The sequence below is a fragment of the Dermacentor silvarum genome, chromosome 1 (assembly GCF_013339745.2).
Source record: "Dermacentor silvarum isolate Dsil-2018 chromosome 1, BIME_Dsil_1.4, whole genome shotgun sequence".
NCBI lineage: Eukaryota > Metazoa > Arthropoda > Arachnida > Ixodida > Ixodidae > Dermacentor > Dermacentor silvarum.
Genome location: NC_051154.1, coordinates 374,938,792 through 374,961,918, shown reverse-complemented (window position 1 = coordinate 374,961,918; position 23,127 = coordinate 374,938,792). Strand labels below are relative to the sequence as shown.

General features: G+C 47.4%; 1 protein-coding gene across 4 annotated transcripts in view; it reads right to left on the bottom strand.

Annotated features, from left to right (window-relative positions):
- Positions 1–2,064: 2,064 nt before the first annotated feature.
- LOC119437467 (cytochrome P450 3A4) overlaps positions 2,065–23,127 on the bottom strand; it is a 101,847-nt gene continuing 80,784 nt past the window's right edge. For all 4 annotated transcript variants that reach the window (XM_049660589.1, XM_049660588.1, XM_049660587.1 and 1 more), the window contains 2 exons: positions 12,372–12,675; positions 2,065–3,642 (listed from right to left, as the gene is read on the bottom strand). In XM_049660589.1, coding sequence (XP_049516546.1) covers positions 3,295–3,642; positions 12,372–12,675 — 652 coding nt within the window. In that variant the 3' untranslated portion in view covers positions 2,065–3,294. The remainder of the gene's footprint in view (positions 3,643–12,371; positions 12,676–23,127) is intronic.

Below are 23,127 nucleotides of genomic sequence, written 5' to 3'. Positions count from 1 at the left end.
ACCTATATGATCTCATTTTTTCTAAGTAGCTAATAAGTAACCTTATCAGCATGACCCTTCCATCTGCCGTCAATTGAAAGTGTGGCCAAAATGTATGAGAAAGAAAGACATTGCAGTCTTGTTCTAAGCGAAAATAAATTACAGTTGTTGCTGTGCTAGTTTGAAAAGTGCAGTCAATTTTGAGCATGTTCGTTCAGCACGGGCATATTCAATTACCAGCCGAAGATATGCAGATAGTCCAACCGGATGCCCTTGTTCAGCAATTATTATAGGAATCATTTGGGATTGTCGCATTCGTTTCTCATTTTGATAAGTACGTTATGTGTCATATATGAACCTTTCATGAAACGGAGCATGCAATTACTTGCACCAGCGGCAATTACGTTTGTCTAACTGTTCATACTGCAACATGATGAAACGTTATAACGGTCCTGATTCGTACTGGCATGCAGCCATTAGTCAGCAGTAAACCACATTAACTATAGACTTTAGTGATTAAAACAATTATATAATAGGCTACGTAATTAACCATAAAAAAGAATACTACTTGAATGTATTCCCATCACATTGGTGGATATTCCTACTGGCTATGTTCTGCATACACCCGCAGCACTTTTTGCACCACTGACGCCGAGTTCAAGGGAAGCCCGACAACCATGCTTGCAAAACGAAAGTAGTTCGCGTGTCTTTTTTCAATTATAGATGCATTTCACTATATATATATATATATATATATATATATATACTTATTTATATATGTATGTATATAGCAGGTAATTCCACTTTGATGCACATTGTTTTCATTCTCGTACTACATCGCTGCGATAACGTACAGCTGTTCAATTTCTGCAATCAGCCCACCACGATTGGTCAAAAGTTTTCGTAGTGAGATTCTTTCTGTCACGTGATGTTAAACTCACCACGTCACTGACGTGTACGCATTGACACTCCATTACTATGCTGAACAAAACAATATTTTTCTTGGAAATGCCGGAGACTGCCCCGTTCCGAAATGAATAGAAGATGGCTGCCCGCCGATCGCTCTGGCACTGCCCACTTGGAGCTTCCGTGGGGAATGGATTTATTTACGTACAATAAAAATTTTTGCGTGGCCGCATAACGTTGTCGAGTTCTTTCGGCACGTATTCCGCATAGCTTTGCCAAGATTTGTTCGCTGAGGATACGTTTTAGCGGCATTTCTACCCTTCCACGGCGCACGGCTGCGATTTTCGACCAGCCGCCCCAAGCTTACGAATGATAAGCTGGCCACCAGCAGACGCCAGCATCACCCTCCTAATCCGCTTATCTACTTTCACTGAGCTAATTCTAACCCCACCGAATGCCTCTTAACTTCTGCGAGCTCCTCGCCTCTCGTCAGCCAATTAGACAAGAAAAACCTGTCAAGGTACATAATGCTATTCGCTTTGAAGGCAAACAAAACTGACCTTTTATAAACGAGGAGAGTGTTTCATGGGCTTGTTCAAACAACGCTGCGGGTCACCGCCCGATTCTTGCGCTGGCGGCTACGTAAATTTGACGTCAGGAGACAGGAATAAAAACAAATTCGAATAGTTTTACGTTATAGGGCCCCATGATTCAGCACTAGTTCAATTGCTTAGATTTCTCCTGTTAGGGGTAACATATAATAGCACAGCTGCGTCAGATCGAGACCACAGCTAGCTAGCTGTTAACATTAATGCATGAATGCAGATCAGATGCAGTAGGTGCGCATACATTGCAAATGGTTATGTTTCCTATGTAAAATCAACTGTAATTTCAATCAACTTGTAACCGCCTGTAACAACGGACTTCATTCAAGTGCATGTGCGCATGTAACTTGTCTTAACTTGGCATGTGCACAAGTCTTCATGAAGCTTACTGTACGATTCAGGGCCATTTCATGCATTTGGGAATTTTCAGCTACTTCCATCTCTATGCGTACTTTTATGTGTAAGGTTCTTATCTGCTTTTATTTGTTTAATTATAGCTGTATATAGCATGAATTAAGGTAAAGCATCACAAGCATACAAAAGCTTACATTTTTTTCTAACATTTTCACCCCTCCCCCCCAGCAGCGAGTGTTTATTCAGTACAATATTATCTACCCACATAGTTGACAAAAATATGAAAGGCCACAAGTCTAAAGACTGTCCATAGACCTGTGTTCAGAACTGCAGAAGCGTACGCATTTGGACTGGCTTGTTCACGTCCTGAGCATAAACAGCAGAAAATAACAGCACGTGAGAAAGGAACGGCGTTTTATGCCCCTTTCTGACGTCCTGTTATTTTGCACACGGTGTTCATAGTGCGTATATAGAAAGCTTACGAACAGCCTTGAGTAACCAAAGGAATATTTGGTTACTCAATCGAGTTGATGCAAAAGCTTGGGCCCATTTCACACACCCACACACGTAGACAAACAAACAACCAAAGAGTTCAGCCGTTAATCCGTTACATGGCTTGGATGTCACCTTTTAGACAGAAGCGAGACAACCTAGTGCTATTGTACCGCCGGTAATTGTAACTCAACGGCGTTTTTATTTGTCGAAGAGCACTTCTCTTTGGTGATCGATGACTGCTAAATGACTCATAACCACGCCGGGTGCTTGCTTGCATTCATAGGCTTGACATACGGTGAACACGAGTGTGCGTGGAACGCGGTAAGATGGTGTCTTATTCCCCTCGCACAAATAGCCTAACTATTGGAGTTCGACCTCTACGATGGTAAACAGGTTGTCTCACTATCGTCGGACTACTTTTATAAAGGTGGAATCGCGGCGTTGGTAAGTCCACCGCCAATTCTGCGGACCTAGTGTGACGCGGCTCACGGTACCGAATGGTGCCGCAATTCGGTGCCAGAGGGCCAGTCATACTCGTGGCCCCGAACAAATCGAGCAGTTGTTCAATTATGAAAATCGTCCTTAAATCACGAGCAGTGAGACCTATATTTATACACGCAGAGTCACGAACGCAATAACGAAATGCTGTAATACGCTGAACTTGTCCACACAAACCCATGCATGGTCCAATAGGCACAACTCCGGGAGTACCGCTGAGCAAGTGAAAATTGTAATTTAAGGGCGTCCAGTATACGCGTACTTTGGTTAGAGAGTCTTCAGTAGGCCCGCACTTCATAAGCCTAAAGAGTGTGTGCGTCATTGCACTAGCGCCACACGCGCAGACTGGTTCTTCGCCTTCCTAATGGAGGCGTGTCTCGTCGAAGACGCAGTGACCGTGCCACGGCCGGCTGGCGGCAGAATTCGAGGACTTCGTTGAGTCCTCGCTCGCTTCGGGTCATCGTCGTTCCAGCCGGACAATCACACCTTGCTCAGGATTGATAATAACGCTGGGCACGATCAACTTCAGCGGCTCCTGTGTTTCCTCGCAGCGGAGGATGCGGTATTCTCTCAGGACTCGACAGACGGCCATCTTGAGTTCGAGAAGGGCGAACCGCTTCCCGATGCAGACCCGCGGACCCAAGCCGAAGGGTAGGAAGGCGGCCGGATGCTGGGGAAGGCCACCGCTCCCATCTGGGTCGAAGCGCTCTGGGCGGAACTCGAAAGGTTCCGGCCACAGGGTCGGGTCGTGGTGGAGGTGCCACGTGGGGATCATGATGTTAACTCCCGCTGGGAAGAAGTGGCCCTGCGTGCGAAATGCGGCAGACATTTTTTAGCAAAGGGGCAGCAAAAACAACACGAAAGCTTATTTTGAGAACGCATGCTGGTATACATTGGGCGACACCGAATCGTCTTTGACCTTTTGTTCACCCGCGAATCCGGCGCACGTGTATCTTATTACACGAGAACGGACGGCCAAGTCACCACCCATTATTAGAGATTTATAACTGTACATACAAATACGCGCGTTCGGCTTGCAAACACCGTGGAGTCCCACATTGAATTCAATTACGGGTAACTGCGCAATGTCATTGCTACATACTACAAATTGCTCTTAATGCCCCAGTGAATTGCACATAATACATTACTGAGTACGCGCTCTGACTGAGAATAGGGAAATAATTCGCCAACGCACAATCAGATGTCATCTTATTGCAGCTGAAGAAACGCATTACTCGTTTGCGTCAACTGTTTTATCGGCAGAAAAAGCACTGTTTACCAGAGAAGAAAATGTTGACCAACTGCCGTATTATGTAAGATTCCTTTCATCCGCATTAGTAATTTCTTTTCAACCGACCTCGGCCGTAGCGGGGGCGCGACAACGTGCGGACCAATGACGAAGGACAAAGTTATGAAAAATGAAAAGAATCGTTACATAATATGGGCCTTGGGAAACTGGAATTTCTGAATTTAGCACCTAAAAGACGCAGGGACCGTGTGACGCGATTGTGTGAAGCAATAGATTTTCGGGTGTTTTCGCGCACTTCGGTCCTTGTCATGCAAAATAAGCGTCTATAGAAAGAAGCCGGGTTGGTTGAGTCCTCGTTTTTTCTTTTTGACGTGAAATGTCTTTCAATTCGGCCAGCAGGAGGTCTCTCACTAAAACCGCCCACGTCACGAAAACAGGTAATACCGTTATTGATTACACCTTTGGCCACCGTACTACCCATGCTCCTTACCATGGTGTCATTGTGTAGATGCAGCTCACGAAGCCATAGTATAGGTATAATCTATCAAACTCAGACATGTGCTCATCAGGAATTATAAGTGTGTACTTGGTTGCACAAATTTGACTGTTGCTCAGCTATACATGGCGCCTCCAAGTTCGACACATAGAGTACAGCGTGAGGAGGCTCGGGCAGCAAGGCAGGGGAGATGCTAATTCGTGCCCACCACCTTTGGCCACGGCAGTCCCACTACGAATAAGGCAAGGCCGTAGGACTCCCCACTAGCTGTATCACAAGTTAAGGGCCTAATCTTTGTAATGCATGAATAAATGCCACTTGTGAATCTGAGGAGGTATTCTGTAAGAGTCCGCCTAGTGGAAATGTCCATTTCGTCTGCTGCTGAAGTTCTGATTGGCTGGGCTGGGGTGTGTTTCAGCAGAAGCCACGCGCCACAGCAAATCAGCACTTTGGCAGCAGACGAAATGGACATGTCCGCTAGGTGGACTCTTACAGAATACCTCCCCTGGATACGTATATTCTGCATCCTAGTACCCATACACCCTCGGCAGCACTCACAAGACGCTTCACGTACCCCACTGCGGCTGCGTTCCCAATACAGCCGCCCCACTTTTCTCAAAAACTAATGTTATGTACATACTGTTTTCTTTGCCGTATGCCACCCATCATTCAACGGTCTTCTGCTAGTCTCCATCACAGATTCATTTATTATTTCCTTATATTTAGAACGCAAGGCTCTGGCAGGGTGTCTACGACCCCGTTCACACCCTGCTAAATACTGCAGCGGGCTGAATGGTTTCTTTGCTATTTTTCTCATGCAATATAGTTAGTTTTATTCATAACCCATCATCCAGTCATTACGAAAGTGGGAGAAAAGAGAAAACCGAAGGTGCTGCCGCAGTCTATGAAATACCAGAGCTGGCTTTATCTATCCTTTATCTCTGGTGACTTCGTGCAGAAAACGAATAGAAACTAACAGATAAACGAAAGAAGAAACGAACCGAGGACGAAAGAATAGGAAAAAAGGACGCTGTACTCGCAAGTAAAGAATCGATAGCATTGACAATATATCATCAACCTATATTTATGTCTACTGCAGAACGAAGGCCTCTGGCTGCGATCTCCAATTATCCCTGTCGTGCGCTAGCTGATTCCAACTTGCACCTGCAAATTTCCTAACTTCGTCACCCCACGTAGTTTTCTGCCGTCCTCAACTGCGCTTCTCTTCTCTTGGTATCCATTCTGTAATTTTAATGGTCCACCGGTTATCCGTCCTGCGCATTACATCACCTGCCCCGCTCCATTTTTTTCTGGTAATGGCAATTAGAATATCGGCTATCCCTGTTTGCTCTCTGATCCACACCGCTCTCTTCCTCTCTCTTCGCATAAGGCCTGAAACATGGTTTGTATATATATATATATAAGACCGAGACTGACCGAGCTGTCCAAGCGCTTTTTATTCCAAAAAGGAAACGCCCCTGCTTATGCGCGAAGAAGTAGAACAGGGAAGGTGATGATGGCTCTGTACAAATAAAACGGACGAAGTACGTTAATAGTGCTTACACTAACTTCCCCCCGTCCTGGAAGCGGCCAGCCTGGCCACAGATTAGAGATTATCTAAACGGGAAGTGAAGGGCTTCATCCGCGAGGCGTGAACAATCTCGGCATTCCGGCGGCGCCGGTCTGTGACGGAGTGTACTGGGCGCACGAGATAGTTCACTGCAGATGTTTGCTGCACAACGGTGTATGGGCCAATATAACGTTGAAGGAACGTCTCACAGAGGCCTGGAGTTCGAGCTGGAGTCCAAAGCAGGACTTGGTCTCCAGGGTGAAAACGGAGGTCACGGCGTTTGTTGTCGCAGCGACGTTTGCGCTCAGCTTGGGTAGCTTCCGTGCTTTGCCGGGCGATTTGACGGCAATGTTCAACTCGGGCAGCAAAATCTTCTGGAAGGGACGCGTTAGGCGAAGAAGGTGCTAAAAAGAATTCTCTGTCAAATATGGTGGAAGGAGATATTCCATATACAAGGAAGAAAGGGTTGTAACTGGTAGTCCGTTGAATAGCAGTATTATATTCGAATGTCACAAAAGGAAGACTTTTATCCCAGTTAGTGTGGTCAGGCCGGATGTACATGGAAATCATGTCAGACAGCGTACAGTGGAAGCGCTCAGTGAGGCCATTGGTTTGCTGATGATAGGTAGCAGTAGATTTGTGCACGGTATCAGTGGCCCGAAGAACTTCCTCGAGAACTTGGGAAATAAACGCCTTGCCACGGTCACTCAGAAGAACGCAAGTAGCCCCGTGGCGCAAGACGATGGAGCGCAAGAAAAAGTCAGCAACCTCAGACGCGGTCCCGGCTCGGAGAGGCAGTCACGGCATATCTGGTTAAATGGTCGACCGAAGTGACAATCCAACGGTGACCGGAGGGTGTCAAAGGCAAGGGACCATATAAATCAATGCCAACAAATTCAAAAGGTGCGTCCGGGCAAGGGAGAGGTTGTAGTAAACCGGCAGGAGGGGAAGTCGAGCGTTTTCGGTGCTGACACGACACACAGGAGGCAATGTATTTGGCCACCGTTGTGAATAGGCCAGGCCAGAAGCAGCGGGTCTTGATGTGGTGGTAAGTCTTGTGGAAGCCTAAGTGGCCAGCCGATGCGTCGTCGTGAAGTGCCTCTAATACGCGCTTGCGAAGGCAGTGAGGTAGAACTGGGACCCACCGGTGACCTGTTGGGTGATAAACATAGCGGTGTAGCGCGCCACTTTGCAGGCGGAATTGTCGAAGTTGGCGTCGCAAGCGGCTGTTGGGTGGTTCGGCGAATCCACTAAGGCGATCCATGAGAGTTCGACAGTAGGAGTCGGCCAGCTGAAGCAAGACGAGATCAGAGCGTGATGAAAGCGTAGCTAGGTCCAGGGGCGTTATCGAGAGCTGGTGTGGGGCAGGCGTAGCATCGGAACGACGTGGTGGGGAAGACGACTGCGCGTTACCGGGAGAGAGCGCGAGTGGGCAGCGAGACAATGCGTCTGCATCATGATGACTTTTTCCAGACTTGTACGTTATTGTAAAGTCATATTCCTGCAAGCGGAGTATCCAGCGTCCTAAGCGTCCTGACATGTTTTTCACTGATGACAGCCAACACAGAGCATGATGGTCGGTGACGATGGTGAAGTGGCGGCCGTAAAGGTATGGGCGAAATTTCTGAATCGACCAGAAGATAGTCAGGCACTCTTGCTATTTAATTGTGTAGTTCCGCTCAGCTGGAGAAAGGGTTCGGCTGGAATATTCGATGACTTGGTCTTTAGAGGCTGCATTACGTTGCAGAAGTACTGCGCCAATACCTTGTGCGCTTGCGTCAGTATGGAGTATGGTGGGGGCTCGATCATCGAAGTGGCGACGCACTGGTCCGGAAGTAAGAAGTTGCTTAAGAGCTTGAAAAGTCGACTCGCATTCGTTAGTACATGGGAAAGAGGCACCGCTAACTAGTAGCTTGTGTAGAGGAGCTGCTATGGCAGCAAAGTTGCGTATAAATCGACGAAAATATGTAGCCAAGCCGAGGAAACTACGTAGATCTTTCTGCTGCTGGGGCCGAGGGAAGTGCAGAACAGCACTAATCTTTTCAGGGTCTGGCTGGATGCCATCTTTCGAGACGACATGGCCCAATACTTTTGTGGTCTTGCTTGCAAATTTGCATTTTTTGTATTGATCTGGAGACCAGCATTTGCAAGGCACTTGAGAACTTCGTCTACTCGATGAAGATGTTGGCTGAAGTTAGACGGAAAGATGGCAATATCGTCCAGATAACAGAGGCAGGTCTTCCATTTTAGTCCACGAAGTACGTTATCTATCATGCGCTCAAATGTGGCGGGAGCGTTACAAAGGCCAAAAGGCATCACGTTAAATTCATAAAGTCCGTCTGGTGTAGCGAATGCGGTCTTTTCTTTGTCAGTCTCGTTCATCGGAATTTGCCAATATACTGATCGAAGATCAAGGCTGGAGAAATATTCCGCCCCTTGCAGTGTGTCCAAAGCGTCGTCAATTCGAGGTATTGCATATACGTCCTTGCGTATGATCTTATTCAGCGCTCGATAGTCGACGCAAAAGCTAACGGAGCCATCCTTTTTCTTTACCAGAACCACGGGAGAAGCCCAGGAGCTAGATGAAGGTCGAATTATCTTCCGCGCAAGCATGTCAGCAACCAGTTGTTCAATGACCCTCCGTTCGGACGGCGAGACACGATAGGGGCGTCGTCGTATGATAGCGGAACCGTCGGTTTCGATGCGGTGTGAAGCCACAGAAGTTTGGCTCAAGACAGGGGAACAGCTATCGAAACAGGCTTTGTGCTTCGCCAAGACCGCCAGTAAGGCTTCGGACTGCGCGGCGGTTAGGTCAGAACCAAGAACGGCTGGGGGAGGGAAGGAATCATCCAAACCTGCGGTAGGTGCTGGCGATGAAGAAGGGCAAAGCGTGACTATAGAGATAGGTTGAGTGTCGGCGAGGGTTGCCACAGTCATCCCTTTGGGCAGCATCACAGGATCTGGGGTCGTGTTGCAGGCAGACAGAAGGGCGCGGCCACGTGAAAACAGGACGAGACAGGCGGCAATGAGGATTCCACGAGAAGTACAGCGGGAAGAAGGGGCGACTAGAGCGTCTCCGTCGGCGACCTGCCGGGATGTTACGGATACAACGTCTTCGTGACCAGGACGCAAGACGTAGTCTACATCAATGGCCAAGTTCACGCATGAAAGTGAAGAATCCATAACATGTGCAAGCGCTGTATCCGCGATGTGGACAACTTCCTGTCTACATGAAATGAAAGCTGAAGCAGAATGTAGGAAGTCCCAACCCAAGATAAGTTCATGGATACACGTTGGAAGCACGATAAACTGAATGTGGTGGCGAATGCCGACGATGAGAACACGAGCAGTACACTGTCCGTCGGGGTGAATGAATGCATTATTAGCACCACGCAAAATAGGTCCAAGATAAGGCGTTTTCACTTTCCGGAGCCGTGAACACAGATCACTGCGAAGAACAGAAACGGCGGCAGCCGGTATCGATGAGAGCAGACGCGGGAACACCTTCAGCAGTTACATAAAGCATGTTGGCCGGGCGAACAGGAGGAATTTTTGAAGACCGATAGGAAGCAGTTTCCCCTCCAAAAACTGCAACAGTTAGTTTGGGCGAAGGAGAACGACGTCTGGCCGAACGCGAACTATGAGGCAGATTGGGGGCATCTGGAGGAGACGGTGAACGCTGCTGAGGGAACGAGTACGAACCGGGATAGTAGGAGTCTGGTCGGCGAGTGCGGTCTCTCTTGTGCTCAGCATAGCCTCGTCTTTCATCCTGCTGGCGACGGCGGCAGAAGCGAGATATATGGCCGCGTATACCACAGTAAAAACAAACTGGAAGAGGTGGACGCCACGGAGGATAGTAGGATGGCGCAGCAAGTGCTCTAGTTACCATTGAAGCCAAATGGTCACAGGTAACGTCAGTAGGCACGGAGGTCAGGGTAGGGCTGGGTAGCGAAGCAACATCCGCGTAAGTAGGTGAGGGGCGCGCTACCGGAGCAATATGCGTCGTGGGTGTAGTCATCGCTGTCAACTCCTGCTTTACGACCTCGCGCAAGTCGAAGGGGGGGGGGGGGGGGGGGTTGGGGCACAGGCAGCAGGTGAACGCCTCAGGTCTAGTATTTGAAGCTCTTCGCGGATGATTGTGCGGATGAGAGCAAGGAGATCTGAAGAATGGGGAACCTGAGGATCGCTACTGTCATGTTGAAAACGAAGAGACTGCATCTCGTCCAGGCGCTGACACGAGGCAGTGATTTCTTGGACAGAAGCCGGATTTTGCACGATTAAGGCGTTGAACGCAACAGACCCAATGCCTTTTAATATGTCTCGAACGCGTTCGGCTTCCGTCATGCTAGGGTTCGCACGGCGGCACAGAGCTAAGACATCCTCTATGTATGAGGTGCAAGACTCTTGTGGAAGTTGGAGGCGCGTGCCCAGCTTCTGCTTGGCGACTTCTGCACGGCTAGACGAGGAAGCGAAGATTTTCCGCAGCTTGGCGGTAAACGTGGACCAATACGCGATGTCGGATTCATGATTGAGATACCACGTCCTTGCAACACCGGTCAAGTAGAATGCGACGTGCCTCAATTTCTGGGTATCGTTCCACTTATTGCAAGAACTCACGCGGTCGTAATTGTCGATCCAATCGTCGACGTCATCACCGCGGAGTCCCGCAAAGACAGGGGGATCGCGTTGAGGGCACGTCACAGCCCAAGAAGGCACCGCAGGCGGAGTCGTTTGTGTGGTAGGGTTAGAGGCGCCGGAAGAGCAGGGGTTGGAATTGTCCATCATTGTAGGGGTAACCGGGCGCAGGCGGCGACCGGAACGTAGCTCCAGGGAGGACGGGAACGCGAGAGGACGTGAGGTCTTGACGTACCTCCACCACTTTATAAGACCGAGACCGACCGAGCTGTCAAGCGCTTGTTATTCCAAAAAGGAAACGCCCCAGCTCATGCGCGAAGACGTAGAAGAACAGGGAAGGTGATGATGGCTATGTACAAATGAAAAGGACGAAGTACGTTAATAGTGCTTACAATATGTACATACAAATGCACGTAGTGCATGCAATACATGCAAGCGCGTCAGTTAATTATTCCACTAATAAATTGTACGTACTCGTAGTGTAAGACGATGAACGTCTAGACAATACACAAAGCAGAATCTTTGATCGTCGAAGCCCTACCACATTCGTACAAGTTATGGCTTGCACGCATGCCCGTTGTATATCTAGTTAGTGCAATAAAAATCTTAGTCGTGAGTACAGCGCCCACGTTGTCGCATACTTTCGTCCTCTGTTACTCCTACTCTGTTTTCTATTGTGTTTAAGTGCATTCTATCAATCTAATTTCTTGGCGTTATCATTTTTCTTTAGCACAGAAGGCTATGACAAAAATACAATAGCATCACAATTTGCCTGAGCAAACTTCAAGGGTACCCAAAACATTTGTTCAAGTGCAACTTCATACAAACGAAATGTGCCTACAGAAGCGCCTTGCCATCGAGTAAAATTTTTGTATACTTGGCTTCTTAAAAGCAACTAGACTTATTGGCTGCTAGTGAATATGTTATTGAGCGCTCCTTCGTGCTCAATAAAAAAAATAAATAAGATGCGCGTTGCTCAATGTGTGGGTGTAGTTGTCATACATGGTAAATTACGTGAATAATTCGCACAACTAGAATTCTCACTTAGCTGAAACTGAAATATGCTTGAGTGGGTCATAAATATAGAGTATTGACAGAGGAATTAAGTTTGTTTGCCAGAAAAGTTCATACAACTGACATTCCTCATCGTCCTTGAAGCAATTTCATCAATCATTTATTTAATACAACTATATACCTAGTCACACTATCCAGGATATTTTCACAATAACGAAGTTGAACATTTCGAAGATAGCTAGTAATAAATTCACAATGTTGAATTTTGTCACATTTTGCCCCGTCTTACATCAATTTTTCTGGGCAATATCCGGTACACATGACAAGGGAAAGTTACTAAATTAAAATAACCGGGAACGCGAAGAACCTCTGCTGGTGACAAAGACAAGATACGACTATATGGTTAATGAAAACCGGCGATGTGACTGTCTTCGCCAATCCACCATTGGTGAAAACAGAATAGACATAAAGTTGTTTTTTTTTTGTGTGCTAGCAAAGAATCAAGAGAATAGTTGCGGGTACATTCGCTGCGACATCAGCAAATCCTGAATGAAATACAATTCGAGTCACCATGATGGTGGTGTCCTTGTCGCAGTGTCTGCTGATGAATAGCACCACGGGCGGGTAGATGCGCAGCGCCTCCTGGACGACCATGTCGAGGCGCTTTAGCTGTTGCACGCCGTCATAGGTGAACTCCTGGTCGGTGCCGAACACGGACTCGACTTCTGCGCACAGCCTGTCCTGCTCGTCGGGGTGCGTGGCCAGCAGGTACATGAGGAAGCCTAGCGAGGTGGCCGTCGTCTCGAAGCCGGCCGCCAGGAAGATGAACGCGTTGCCCACCACATGCCGGTCCTCAATCAGCCGTACGTCTCGCCTGCGCGACCACAAAATACGATAACACTTCATCATCATCATCATCATCATCATCATCAGCCTATATTTTATGTTCACTGCGGGACAAAGGCCCCTCCCTGCGATCTCCAATTACCCCTGTCTTGTGCTAGCTTATTCCAACTTGCGCCTGCAAATTTCCTAACTTCATCACCCCATCTGGTTTTTTGCCGACCTCGACTGCGCTTACCTTCTCTTGGTATCCATTCTGTAACCCTAATGGTCCATCGGTTATCCATCCTACGCATTACATGTCCTGCCCAGCTCCATTTCTTCCGCTTAATGTCAACTAGAACATCGGCTATCCCCGTTTGTTCTCTGATCCTCACCGCTCCCTTCCTGTCTCTTGACGTTAGTCCTAAGATTTTTCGTTCTATTGCTCTTTGTGCGGTCCTTAACTTGTTCTCGAGCTTCTTTGTTAACCTCCAAGTTTCTGCCCCATATGTTAGCACCGGTAGAATGCAATGATTGTACGATAACACTTATAGATCCCTCATTTAACAAACTAAGGGGCACGGTGTCGACCGCCTCACCGCACAACCCCCCGTGCGCACCAATTACTTCTGTCGGCTCTCTGGCGGTAGAATGCAAGGGCATAAATGTAGCCTCTAAAGTTTGTCAAGGCAATACAACTGGTAGCAGAACGCGGTGAAAGCCACTTAGTTCCTTTGTGTATATAACTCTGCAGCTTTTTTCTACCCTTTAACTCAAGTACGACGTATATTTCATATACCCCATCCATCCTCGTCAACAACTGCGGAGCTAGCAGCAATTAATGTTGCACTAAAATACGTGCAAGAGGAGTTCACCACACCGAAGATTATCATATTTACGGACTCCCGTGCTGCACTTAGCAGGCTACAACGCAGTCAGGTTGACTGCACAATTGTGCGCAGCTATACTGACTCTGCCAACAAAATTTTATCACGTGGGGTATCTCTCGTTGCTCAATGGATACCTTCGCACGTAGGGATCGCCGGAAATGAAGAGGCGGATCGCCGGAAATGAAGAGGCTGATCGACTGGCTTCAACTTGCACTCATAACGACTGTGCTTGCCCTGAAATTTTGTGGAAGCTTGATGACGCTCGTCTGCTGATTCGTCGCCACCTACTCAAGCAGCATCCAGACCAGCGCGTCGCAAATGGAACGTTTCCGCCGCGTGTTCGCGGTCTAGGCTTGCCTCGTCGCGCAACTACTGAAGTTAAGGGTTGGCTGTGTTAACGTGCGCGAACGTTTATACAGACAAGGACGTGTGACCACTTCATCGTGTACGTCTTGCGGTGGCTACGAGACACTTCAGCACCTGATATTGGAATGTCCCGCTTTCAGTGCGCGACGCATATCGCTAGTGAGGGAATATCATCTCCTTGGCCTGCGGTGTACGACTCTAGACTAATGTTTATACCCCAGTGGTTGTGCGTCTCGACGTGATCAAGCTCATCACGCTCTCCTTATTTTTCCAGAAGCAACGAATTAACTTAGGGGCACGTTTGTAACCCAGCAACCATTTCTTTTCTTTTACATTGTTTAGTAGCATGACCTGCAGGGACGGGCCCTACTCTATGTTGTACTTTATTCTTTGTGATTTGTCATCTCGCTCTTTCTTTCCTCTTTCCTTCCCCTCCTTCCTACCTTTCCTTACTATGTTTGTCTCCTTCTTTCTGAAGAGTTGGCATGCTTTGTGCCCCTTCTGGTGGCAGTTTCCAGCCTTGCTCCTCGCTTTCTCTTTCCTGTGTATATGTTTACAAATCAAATAAATAAATGATAATAATAACTTGAACTTATAGGTTTGCTTCTGCAACTATGCGGTGCTCTTTCCACTTTCGTGCCATTTCGCGCCCTTCCTCAATAGACCGAGTTTCGATACTTTTTGTGAAACATTTCTGCGTTTACAGTAATCAAAGAAATAATAGTGGATATGATGAAATGAACTGTACTTATGCTGATGATGTATGTGAACGCCCGTTTAAACCTCGTTTTAGACTGCGTTGAAAAGGCCAGCTTGGTTTTGAATTCTAAGAAGTGCTGGTTTGGCGAATGACAAGCATTAGTCCTTGGTCACCTGGTTGACGAAGATGGTGTCAGGCCAGACCCCCGGAAAATAGAAGTAGTCAGTGTCTTTAAGCCACCTCAGTAACTAAAAGAACTCCGCAGCTTCCTGGGATTATGCTCCTACTTTCGACGGTTTGTGCCCAAATTCGAGGACGTTGTTTATCCTTTGACAAGTCTCTTGCGAAAAGACAGCCCATACGAGTGGACATCTGAATGCTACGTGGCCTTCTCTCAACTGAAGTTTATCCTGACGTCAGAACCCATTCTTCGTCACTTCGATCCGTCTGCTCTTACTGAAGTGCACAGTGACGCCAGTGGAGTCGGCATCGAAGTAGTGCTTGTTCAGCGCCATAATAATGAAGAGTATGCGGTGGCCTATGCGAGCCGTTCTCTCAGTCAGCAAGGCTGAACGAAACTACACTGTGACAGAGCAAGAATGCTTAGCAGCTGTATTTGCTGTTCAGAAGTTTTGTTGCTACCTCTACGGGCGTTCCTTTACAATTGTAAGTGACCATCATTCCTTATGTTGGCTAGTTACCCTCCGTGATCCCTCCGGTCGTCTAGCACGCTGGGCTTTACGGCTCCAAGAATTTGACTTCATTGTTTCGTACAAAAGTGAAAGACGCCATGCCGACGCTGATTGCCTTTCTCGCCTTCCTCTGTCCACAACGGAGGATAACACGGACAGTCTCAACACCTGCTTTGCTGCTGTCTCTCACACGTTTCCTGACGCCACCGTCTTCCAGCGGGAACAGCGCAATGATTTATGTTTAGACCCCCTGTTCGCCGATGCCTGCAGTCCCAAGGCCAGTGGTCGCTTTTGTCTTCGCGATGGACTGTTATACAAGACAAATTACTCAGCAACTGGCGCGCGGTATTTACTGGTTGTTCCCGAAATCCTGCAATGTTATGTTCTCCGTGTCATGCACGATGATCCGACGTCAGGCCATCTTGAATTCATTCGCACCTGACATCGAATACAGGCGCGGTTTTACAAGCCTAAGATGTGACATTCTACTAAACAATACGTGTCGAGCTGCGACAAGTGCCAGCGTCACAAGCGACCTACAAGCGCTCCACAAGGCCTTCGTCATCCTGTAGCGCCGCCTACTACACCTTTCGAGCAAGTTGGTATCGACCTGTTAGGACCGTTTCCACGGTCTTCGAATAACAACCATTGGGTCATCGTCTGTGTCGATCACCTTACGAGATACGCGGAAACCGCTGCGATATCTTCTTCCACCGCTACCTGCATCGCTGCCTTCTTGTTACGCTTCGTAATTCTTCGCCACGGTCCGCCTCGCGTAATCATCAGCAACCATGGTCGCGAATTCGTCGCCGAAGCTTTGGAAGAATTGCTTAGACTCTGCACTTCGCAGTTCCGCCACTCAACACCATATCATCCCCAGACGAATGGACTTGTCGAACGTACGAATCGCACCCTGACCAACATGCTGGCTATGTATGTATCATCCAATCACAAGAACTGGGATGACATCTTACCATTTATTACCTATGCCTACACTACAGCGAAGCACGAAACTACGGACTTCACACCTTTATAACTACTCTATGCTCGGGCATCGCGAAGCTGTCTTGATACCATTTTCCCCTTTACCCTTCATACAGAGGATTCAGTTGCCGAAACTTTGTGCCTTGCTGAGGAAGCCCGACAAATTGCTCGTCTGCGTACACTGGCATCATAAGCTCGCTCCAAGGAGCGGTGTGAGCGCCGCCACGATTCCGTTTCATTCGGAAAAGGTGACTTGGTGTGGCTGTGGACCCCTCAGCGCAGAGGCGGGTTATGCCAAAAGTTCTTGGTTCAGTATACTGGTCCCTTCACCATCGTTGACCGCATTAGTGATTTAACGTATGTGGTCGCCCGTGTAAGGTCACCAGGACGTCGCTCTAGCGCTACTCAACTTGCGCATGTTACGCGCCTCAAGCGATATCACAATATCACTCAGCCCTAACTCCCGTGGCGGGCTTCGTCTGCGAAACGGGGAATGTAACGCGTTGGTTGAGGCGAAAGCAAGAAGAGGAGGATGACGGATCTTTTTGGGGTGCGGAACGCAGAAAGAAACCGGTGCTGGACTGTTTTCCTAGACTCTCATCCATCACCTGTAAATAAACACGCCTCATCCGTAACAATATATAAAAAAGGATTCTTTCTCGCACAAACCCAGAGCCACCGACTGAAACGTATTTTGCCTAAACTTCTACCTTGTCTTTCTTCAGCCCTTGGTCATGTGTATGGGGTAGCCAGAAAGCCGAAACCTTCCTGCATTTCCTTCTCTCTCTGCTCTCTCTCACTCTCTACCTGTTGCACGGCCAAGCATGTACAGACCAATCAGCCCCCTCGTTCACGGCAATTTTTTGTACACCCTTGACTAACCCCGTATTCAGAAATGAGCCTTAGCGAGAAGCCAATGCTTGACTTGATCTAGATGACGCCTGAAGCGGACGCGCCGAAGTAATCAAAATGAACGCCTTAGGCACGTTCATGCCATGAGTCATCTAGGCCGAGTTAAGCACGGGCTTCATGCTAAGGCGCATTTCTGAATACGGGGGGAGCATTTCTGCATTCAAGGAGGTAAGGAGAGACCAATAATATATAGAGACGTTGTGGGAAGCGTAGAAAACCGCGCAGCCACAGCGTAGGGCATGATCTGTGGGATATGCCGGCGCCTCGGCAGGAATACTGGCTGTCTGAGCCTTAGTACGCTCGCTCCTTTCTGAAATTCTTGATGCGAAAGCGTCAAATGACCGATTGAGCAAAAAAGCCGGCTTCTCTCACCTCTAGCAACGAAACGGCACCTAAACTCGTATTACCATTGGCTGCGACGCCATGTCATGAGCTGCACCTCGACGAAGCAGAGTGGGTGAAAGGGAACACCTGCTGCTTCGCTAGCGCGCTAGGTGTTGCTTCAGGGAAGAGGACATCGCCGCATCGGTGGCATGCGGCATTGGCAGTGCATACTGCTTGCTGGCTCGGCTAGTACGTACCGCTATGGTACATTAGTCGCAGCGCAAAACTCGAAGGATCGCTCAGTGCCACTCAATTGGGCATTAATATTTTCGCATTCACAACTTATAAGAAGCGCTTATGTGTCGGATTTTATCGAATAGTCGCGAAGAAGGTTCGACAGCAATAGTGCACAATAAAGGTAACCGTAAGTTCCTAATGGCGGTGTGCCATTAAACAGCTGAAGGGAGTCAGTAAAATTATAGTACTTTCATAAAGGATTCATAAGCTGCCCAATAACGCGCCTTTAAATGTACCCCTACGCTGGGTACTAGGCCACAGCTTTCTCCCTTTCAATACCACGGCAGATAGCAAACACACAACAGCACAAAGATCACACATCCACTGATACATCTTGTGCAGACTGATTTACCATTTTGGCATTCATTTAAAATTCCTGACCTAAACGATTCCCTTCGACGCGACACACGTGCTCTTATTCTCCCATATGCATGTTCCCTTCCCCGCAACCTCACAAAGGTGGAGCAAGTTTCCTAAAGAGGATATGGGCTTGGGTAACTCTCACCCCTGCTGTTACCTGCAAGTAAAAGGACTTCATCAAGGACGATGCCACCTGCCCAAACTGTGCGACCCTTGGCAGAAGACACCGATATGTACTATCTGGTATGGACTTGCCCAGGCATAGGGCACAATCGGGAGCCTTTGCTGAGATGGTCTGTCCTCCACAGTGACCGCGACATGCTGACTTCCGCAAGTGGAGTCACATTTTTTTTTGTTTGCAGTTATAGTCATTTCATTATAAACACTACCATGGTAACGCTGTCTACCATACACACACGCAACGACTTTGAATTTAAGGTAACCACCTTTAAAATGAAGAGAATTACTCGAGCAAGCGTCCACTCAGAGCGACTTATAGAACAGAGAATGCAGTTCTGACGGACGCTCTTCGCAGGCCAATAAAAACCACGTCAAGGTTCCCGTATACACGCTAGCTTACGCTAAATGATTCAGAACGCGTAATAAACCTAGGTTACAGCTTCATATTCAATTAATGATATACCCCATTTATGAAGTCACCACGACATTGTGTGCGTCACTTCAGTGATGACTCCGGCCCATAAAGCGGGGCCTGTACTGCATTCGCCGCACTTCCCTTAGGCTGCGGAGATCTCTCTCGATTGCACCGTTTAGAGGTCTGGCATTGCCACGGGGGAACTGGCGGCGGCTGCGTATGGCGCGGCTCAGCGCGGCCGTAAACGTCTTGAAAGCGATCTGCGATGGGTACAAAGTCTAGGCTGGCCGAGGGCTGATAGCTTCGTGTGCGCTGCGTTCTCGCCGGTTATTTCGCATTCATGCGAGAAGCAGCACAAAGGGCAATTCGCTCAGCTGCAACTACCTCTGCCGCTGATGCAGTAAATACCGCGCCGTATGATGCAGTATTTTGCCTTCACGTAGTCCCTGGTTAGCACTTAGCGGTGGAGAAATTTTGTTGCGATCACCGAATGCTCTGTATGCATAGAGTTACTGGCAATTCATCATAACGGCAGGAACAACGTGGTGTCATTCAGCAAAAACGACAAAGGCGCTGAATACAGTATCAGTATGCCGAGAGTCAGACAACCACAGCTGTAAATAACGACATCAAAGATTTCTCAGCGCTTTGCAAAGCACATCTGGAAGGTGTTATTATCTCCGTTATAGAATTTACTTACACACAGCAGCTTAAAGGGAAGAACACCGACAGAAAAAAACACTTACTGATCAGAGCTAAATGCTGTCACCAGCAGCAAGCATACTTTCTCGGGCCTTTGGTAAGCGTCACGCTTTCCTGCCACGTGGACGTACAAGTGCGTCGTCAATGATCACATTACTGCAGCCAAAAATAGAGGCAAATATGTCATATAACGTGATGGAGCATAAACATTAATATTATGTTTCTTTGCCCTCACGCGCCTACATACCTCTCCTATCACTCATTAATTCTACGATATTGACACGCGTAAAAATTGTTCATAGTTTCGGTAAACGTTTTTTAAAGGATAATTTATGTTGAATGTTATCTCTCAGCGCAAGACGCGCCTTTCTGTATCTGAAGTCTCTCATATGTTATCGCTGGTTCTATCCATTGTCTGTTGTCACCTAATCTTGTGTAATACGATTCTATGTGCGACACGAATTGTGTAGTACTTTCTGGAAAGCACTCGGACACCGGCAATTGCTCTAGAACCTTCGACGATCATTGTATAAATGTGCACACGCTTGACTCTCAGATTATATTTCGACCACCGCCGACTGTGCTCGCCACTATCGTTGTCCTTCGAGTGCCACTTGCTTTTCTGGGCACACGTTCGCCCAATAAAAAGTCAGTTTCGTGATTGAGTTTTGCTATACTGTGTTCTTCACCGTCACTGCAACGTGACAATAATATGCTTCGCATGCGTTGCAGCTAAGGCAGTTCAGAAATACAGCCCGTTTTCACAGCACTCGACGACCGGCAACGCGACGAAAAACACAAAAGTTGCTATAAAATGCAAACAGAGCTCTACAGAAACAGCGTGTTTCTGTAGTGGAAGTCATCGATTTGAATTCTAGTCGTACACAATGCCTACTTTTGTTCCCTTTGAATTGACAGGGAATTTTTATTTCCAACTTCTATGAACATTTCAATATTTTAAGTAAAGAACCCCTACGCTACCTAAACGTAGTGAGCGCGTTGCACATCGGGAAGGCTATTCGAACTCTAGAGTAACGATTCATCAAGAAATTACTCGCGCAAAATGAATTCTAATTTTTTTGTATATATTTATTTAGTTATTCATTATTAACTGTCATTGTGAGTGCTGTCTTACAGCAGACAGCAGATAAAGACAAAAAGTTTGCTTGCCTGTGTCGTAATATGCAGAGTCATGTCAGCACTGCAGACAAGAGCAGATAACCACACCGAGAAGTGACATGCGATTGAAGCGAAGGTAAACTTTCACATGATTACAGTGTATTAGAATACTCTAGTTCACCATACACACGATTTTACGCGATCGCAGACGTCGCACTGTATCAGATAAGTATGCATGCATATCCGCCACCTGGAGGATTATAGCGCTCACGCGTGTTTCCTGTTTCGCGTTGCTCGTGCACTATGTAAAAAAAGGAGGCGAAGAGGCAGGCAACTAAATTAGTCATTGATAGCGCTTCGCACAGAATACGAAGCGCTGACTCAATCCCAAGTGGGACAGTGGCATACTTTGTCTTGTAACAAACTCGGCTTACATTTACAGAGATAAATTATTGATTTCTTATTTCATTTTCAGATGTTACCAATGGTAGGAGAGTGGTTCAATATTTTTTTCCATATACCGGCTTCTGCTGCAACACGTACCGTAATGCTAGCACATTTCTGGTGCATTAGTTTCTCCTGCATTATGCCCTTGGACTACGTTTTCTGATGTGTGTTCTCCGCTTTCGTGTAATGCGACATTGCATTTTGTAAAAATAAGAAAGAGTTCATTTTGAGCAAGGCAGTTAAAGTCTTCTATCAACCTTCTTTTTAAGGAGGATAATTTAGAGCAACTGTAGCCATTGTAAAATTTCTTCAGGCTCAATTATTCAGTGCACACAGTTGTTGGGCAGTGTAAAAGGTTGTTGCAAATAACGAGTACTTTCTTCTATGAGTACAATGGTCATTATACTATAAGGTTGCCATGAGCGCTTAGTCTTAGTAGGTCATAAGGCTGTCCATCTTTCAGTGTCCTTGCATAGCACATTCTCAACCTCATCATTGTATAACGGATTGGTCGTATTTTCTAATTGTGGCATGTGTTGTTCAGCATGCAGTAATTTGTGGGCTCCTGAAGGCGGTCGAACAGCCTTTAGTACGCACGGCCACAGCCAAGACTTGGTGCCGTTCATTGCACATCGGTATATAACTGCTGTGTAATGGTGTATTGCTTTGTTCCGTATTGCAAGTCCGTTCCGGGATAACAACCGGTGTTTGTTTTCACCAGTTCCCAAGCAATGAGTTTCTAGCCTGAGTTTCTAGCACTTTTGGAAAAAATAGCGTTTTTTTTTTTAGATAAAGCCTCCCAACACCTGTCACGCAGGAAGAGCAGTCCAGCCCTATTTACAACGCTCTCCCATCTTGAGCTGCCCTGAAGGTGCTGACGACATCCACGCGATGTGATACGCAAATCTAATTGCCGAGAAGTTTCTGAGAATACTCCTTGTAAATCACTCAAACCAACTGACTGACGAAAACGACAAGCCTTCGGCCTATGTACACAAGCCGCCAAGAAAACACTTTAGATTGTAATTGTGAATAAGACACATTTGTGAGCTACTGTGTCCGCAAGAGTTTTCGCTTGAAAGTATGGCAACCATACTTCCCGAACTCAATCACGCGCGACTTGTGTAATCTCGAGGACGGGGGCTTGACAAAAAAATTACAAAATCGATAAGTTAAAACGAAGTCGTAATATATTTTCAAATAACCATCCAACGTTTAGTATTGTATTGCTAACGGCACAGTGAAAATATGTAAACGAGAAGCACGATTTGTAAGGTCTCGTTATCATAGCAGCCTGCCGATAAACATTGCCATCAATTGCGAATGTCATTTTGTTTACCCGTTTAGACTGGGAACACAAGACCGCGATGACATTCGGTATGAGTTTCATTTACTGCAAATGACAGCCGTGTGACAGGGGTATGAGTACCATACGAGCAATAAATATTTATTTTCATTGTTCAAAATACATATGCGTTTGATGGCGGAGAGCTGTTCTCCCGGCGCATGCATCTCCATTTTCTCCAGTGAATTTAAAGAAGCTCGATGTAATAATACGGTTACACAGCATGGATTTATAAGAAGCCCAGATGAACCATTTACGCGTCCTCTACAATTAGGCGACTTGTTCTTGAATTCACGGTGGGTAAGAAGCGCGCCCGACCCCATCTTTCAGCGTTGGGCGCGCTGCACAGATCGGTTGGGAACAGCTGAGCAGGGTTAAGCAGGGTGGCGTATTACTATTTGCGCCCCCGTACAGCGCTCGACCGCTGGCGCCACGCTGCGCCGCTCGCGCGTACCGCGTTTTTAGGTGGTTGCTTTCGCCGAGGGCGCTCGAACGCAATCATATGGTTCGCATGCTTGCCGTCTTTGAAAGTGTGACTGTATGGCCGAGTTACGGGTTTTGGCATGGCGACTGGAATGTCACGCCAGAGCACTTCTCTCGCTTACGTTGGTCGACAACTCCAACGCGTTACCTAGGCGTGCCACTTGAATCTTATCGTGAGCCAGAAGCGTACTGGTCTGACCAGGCGCAATGCGCGAAAGAAAAGTCTACTGCGTGGCAAGGCAGGCAATTGTCTATTTTTTCACGGGCTACTGTCTGCAACATTTT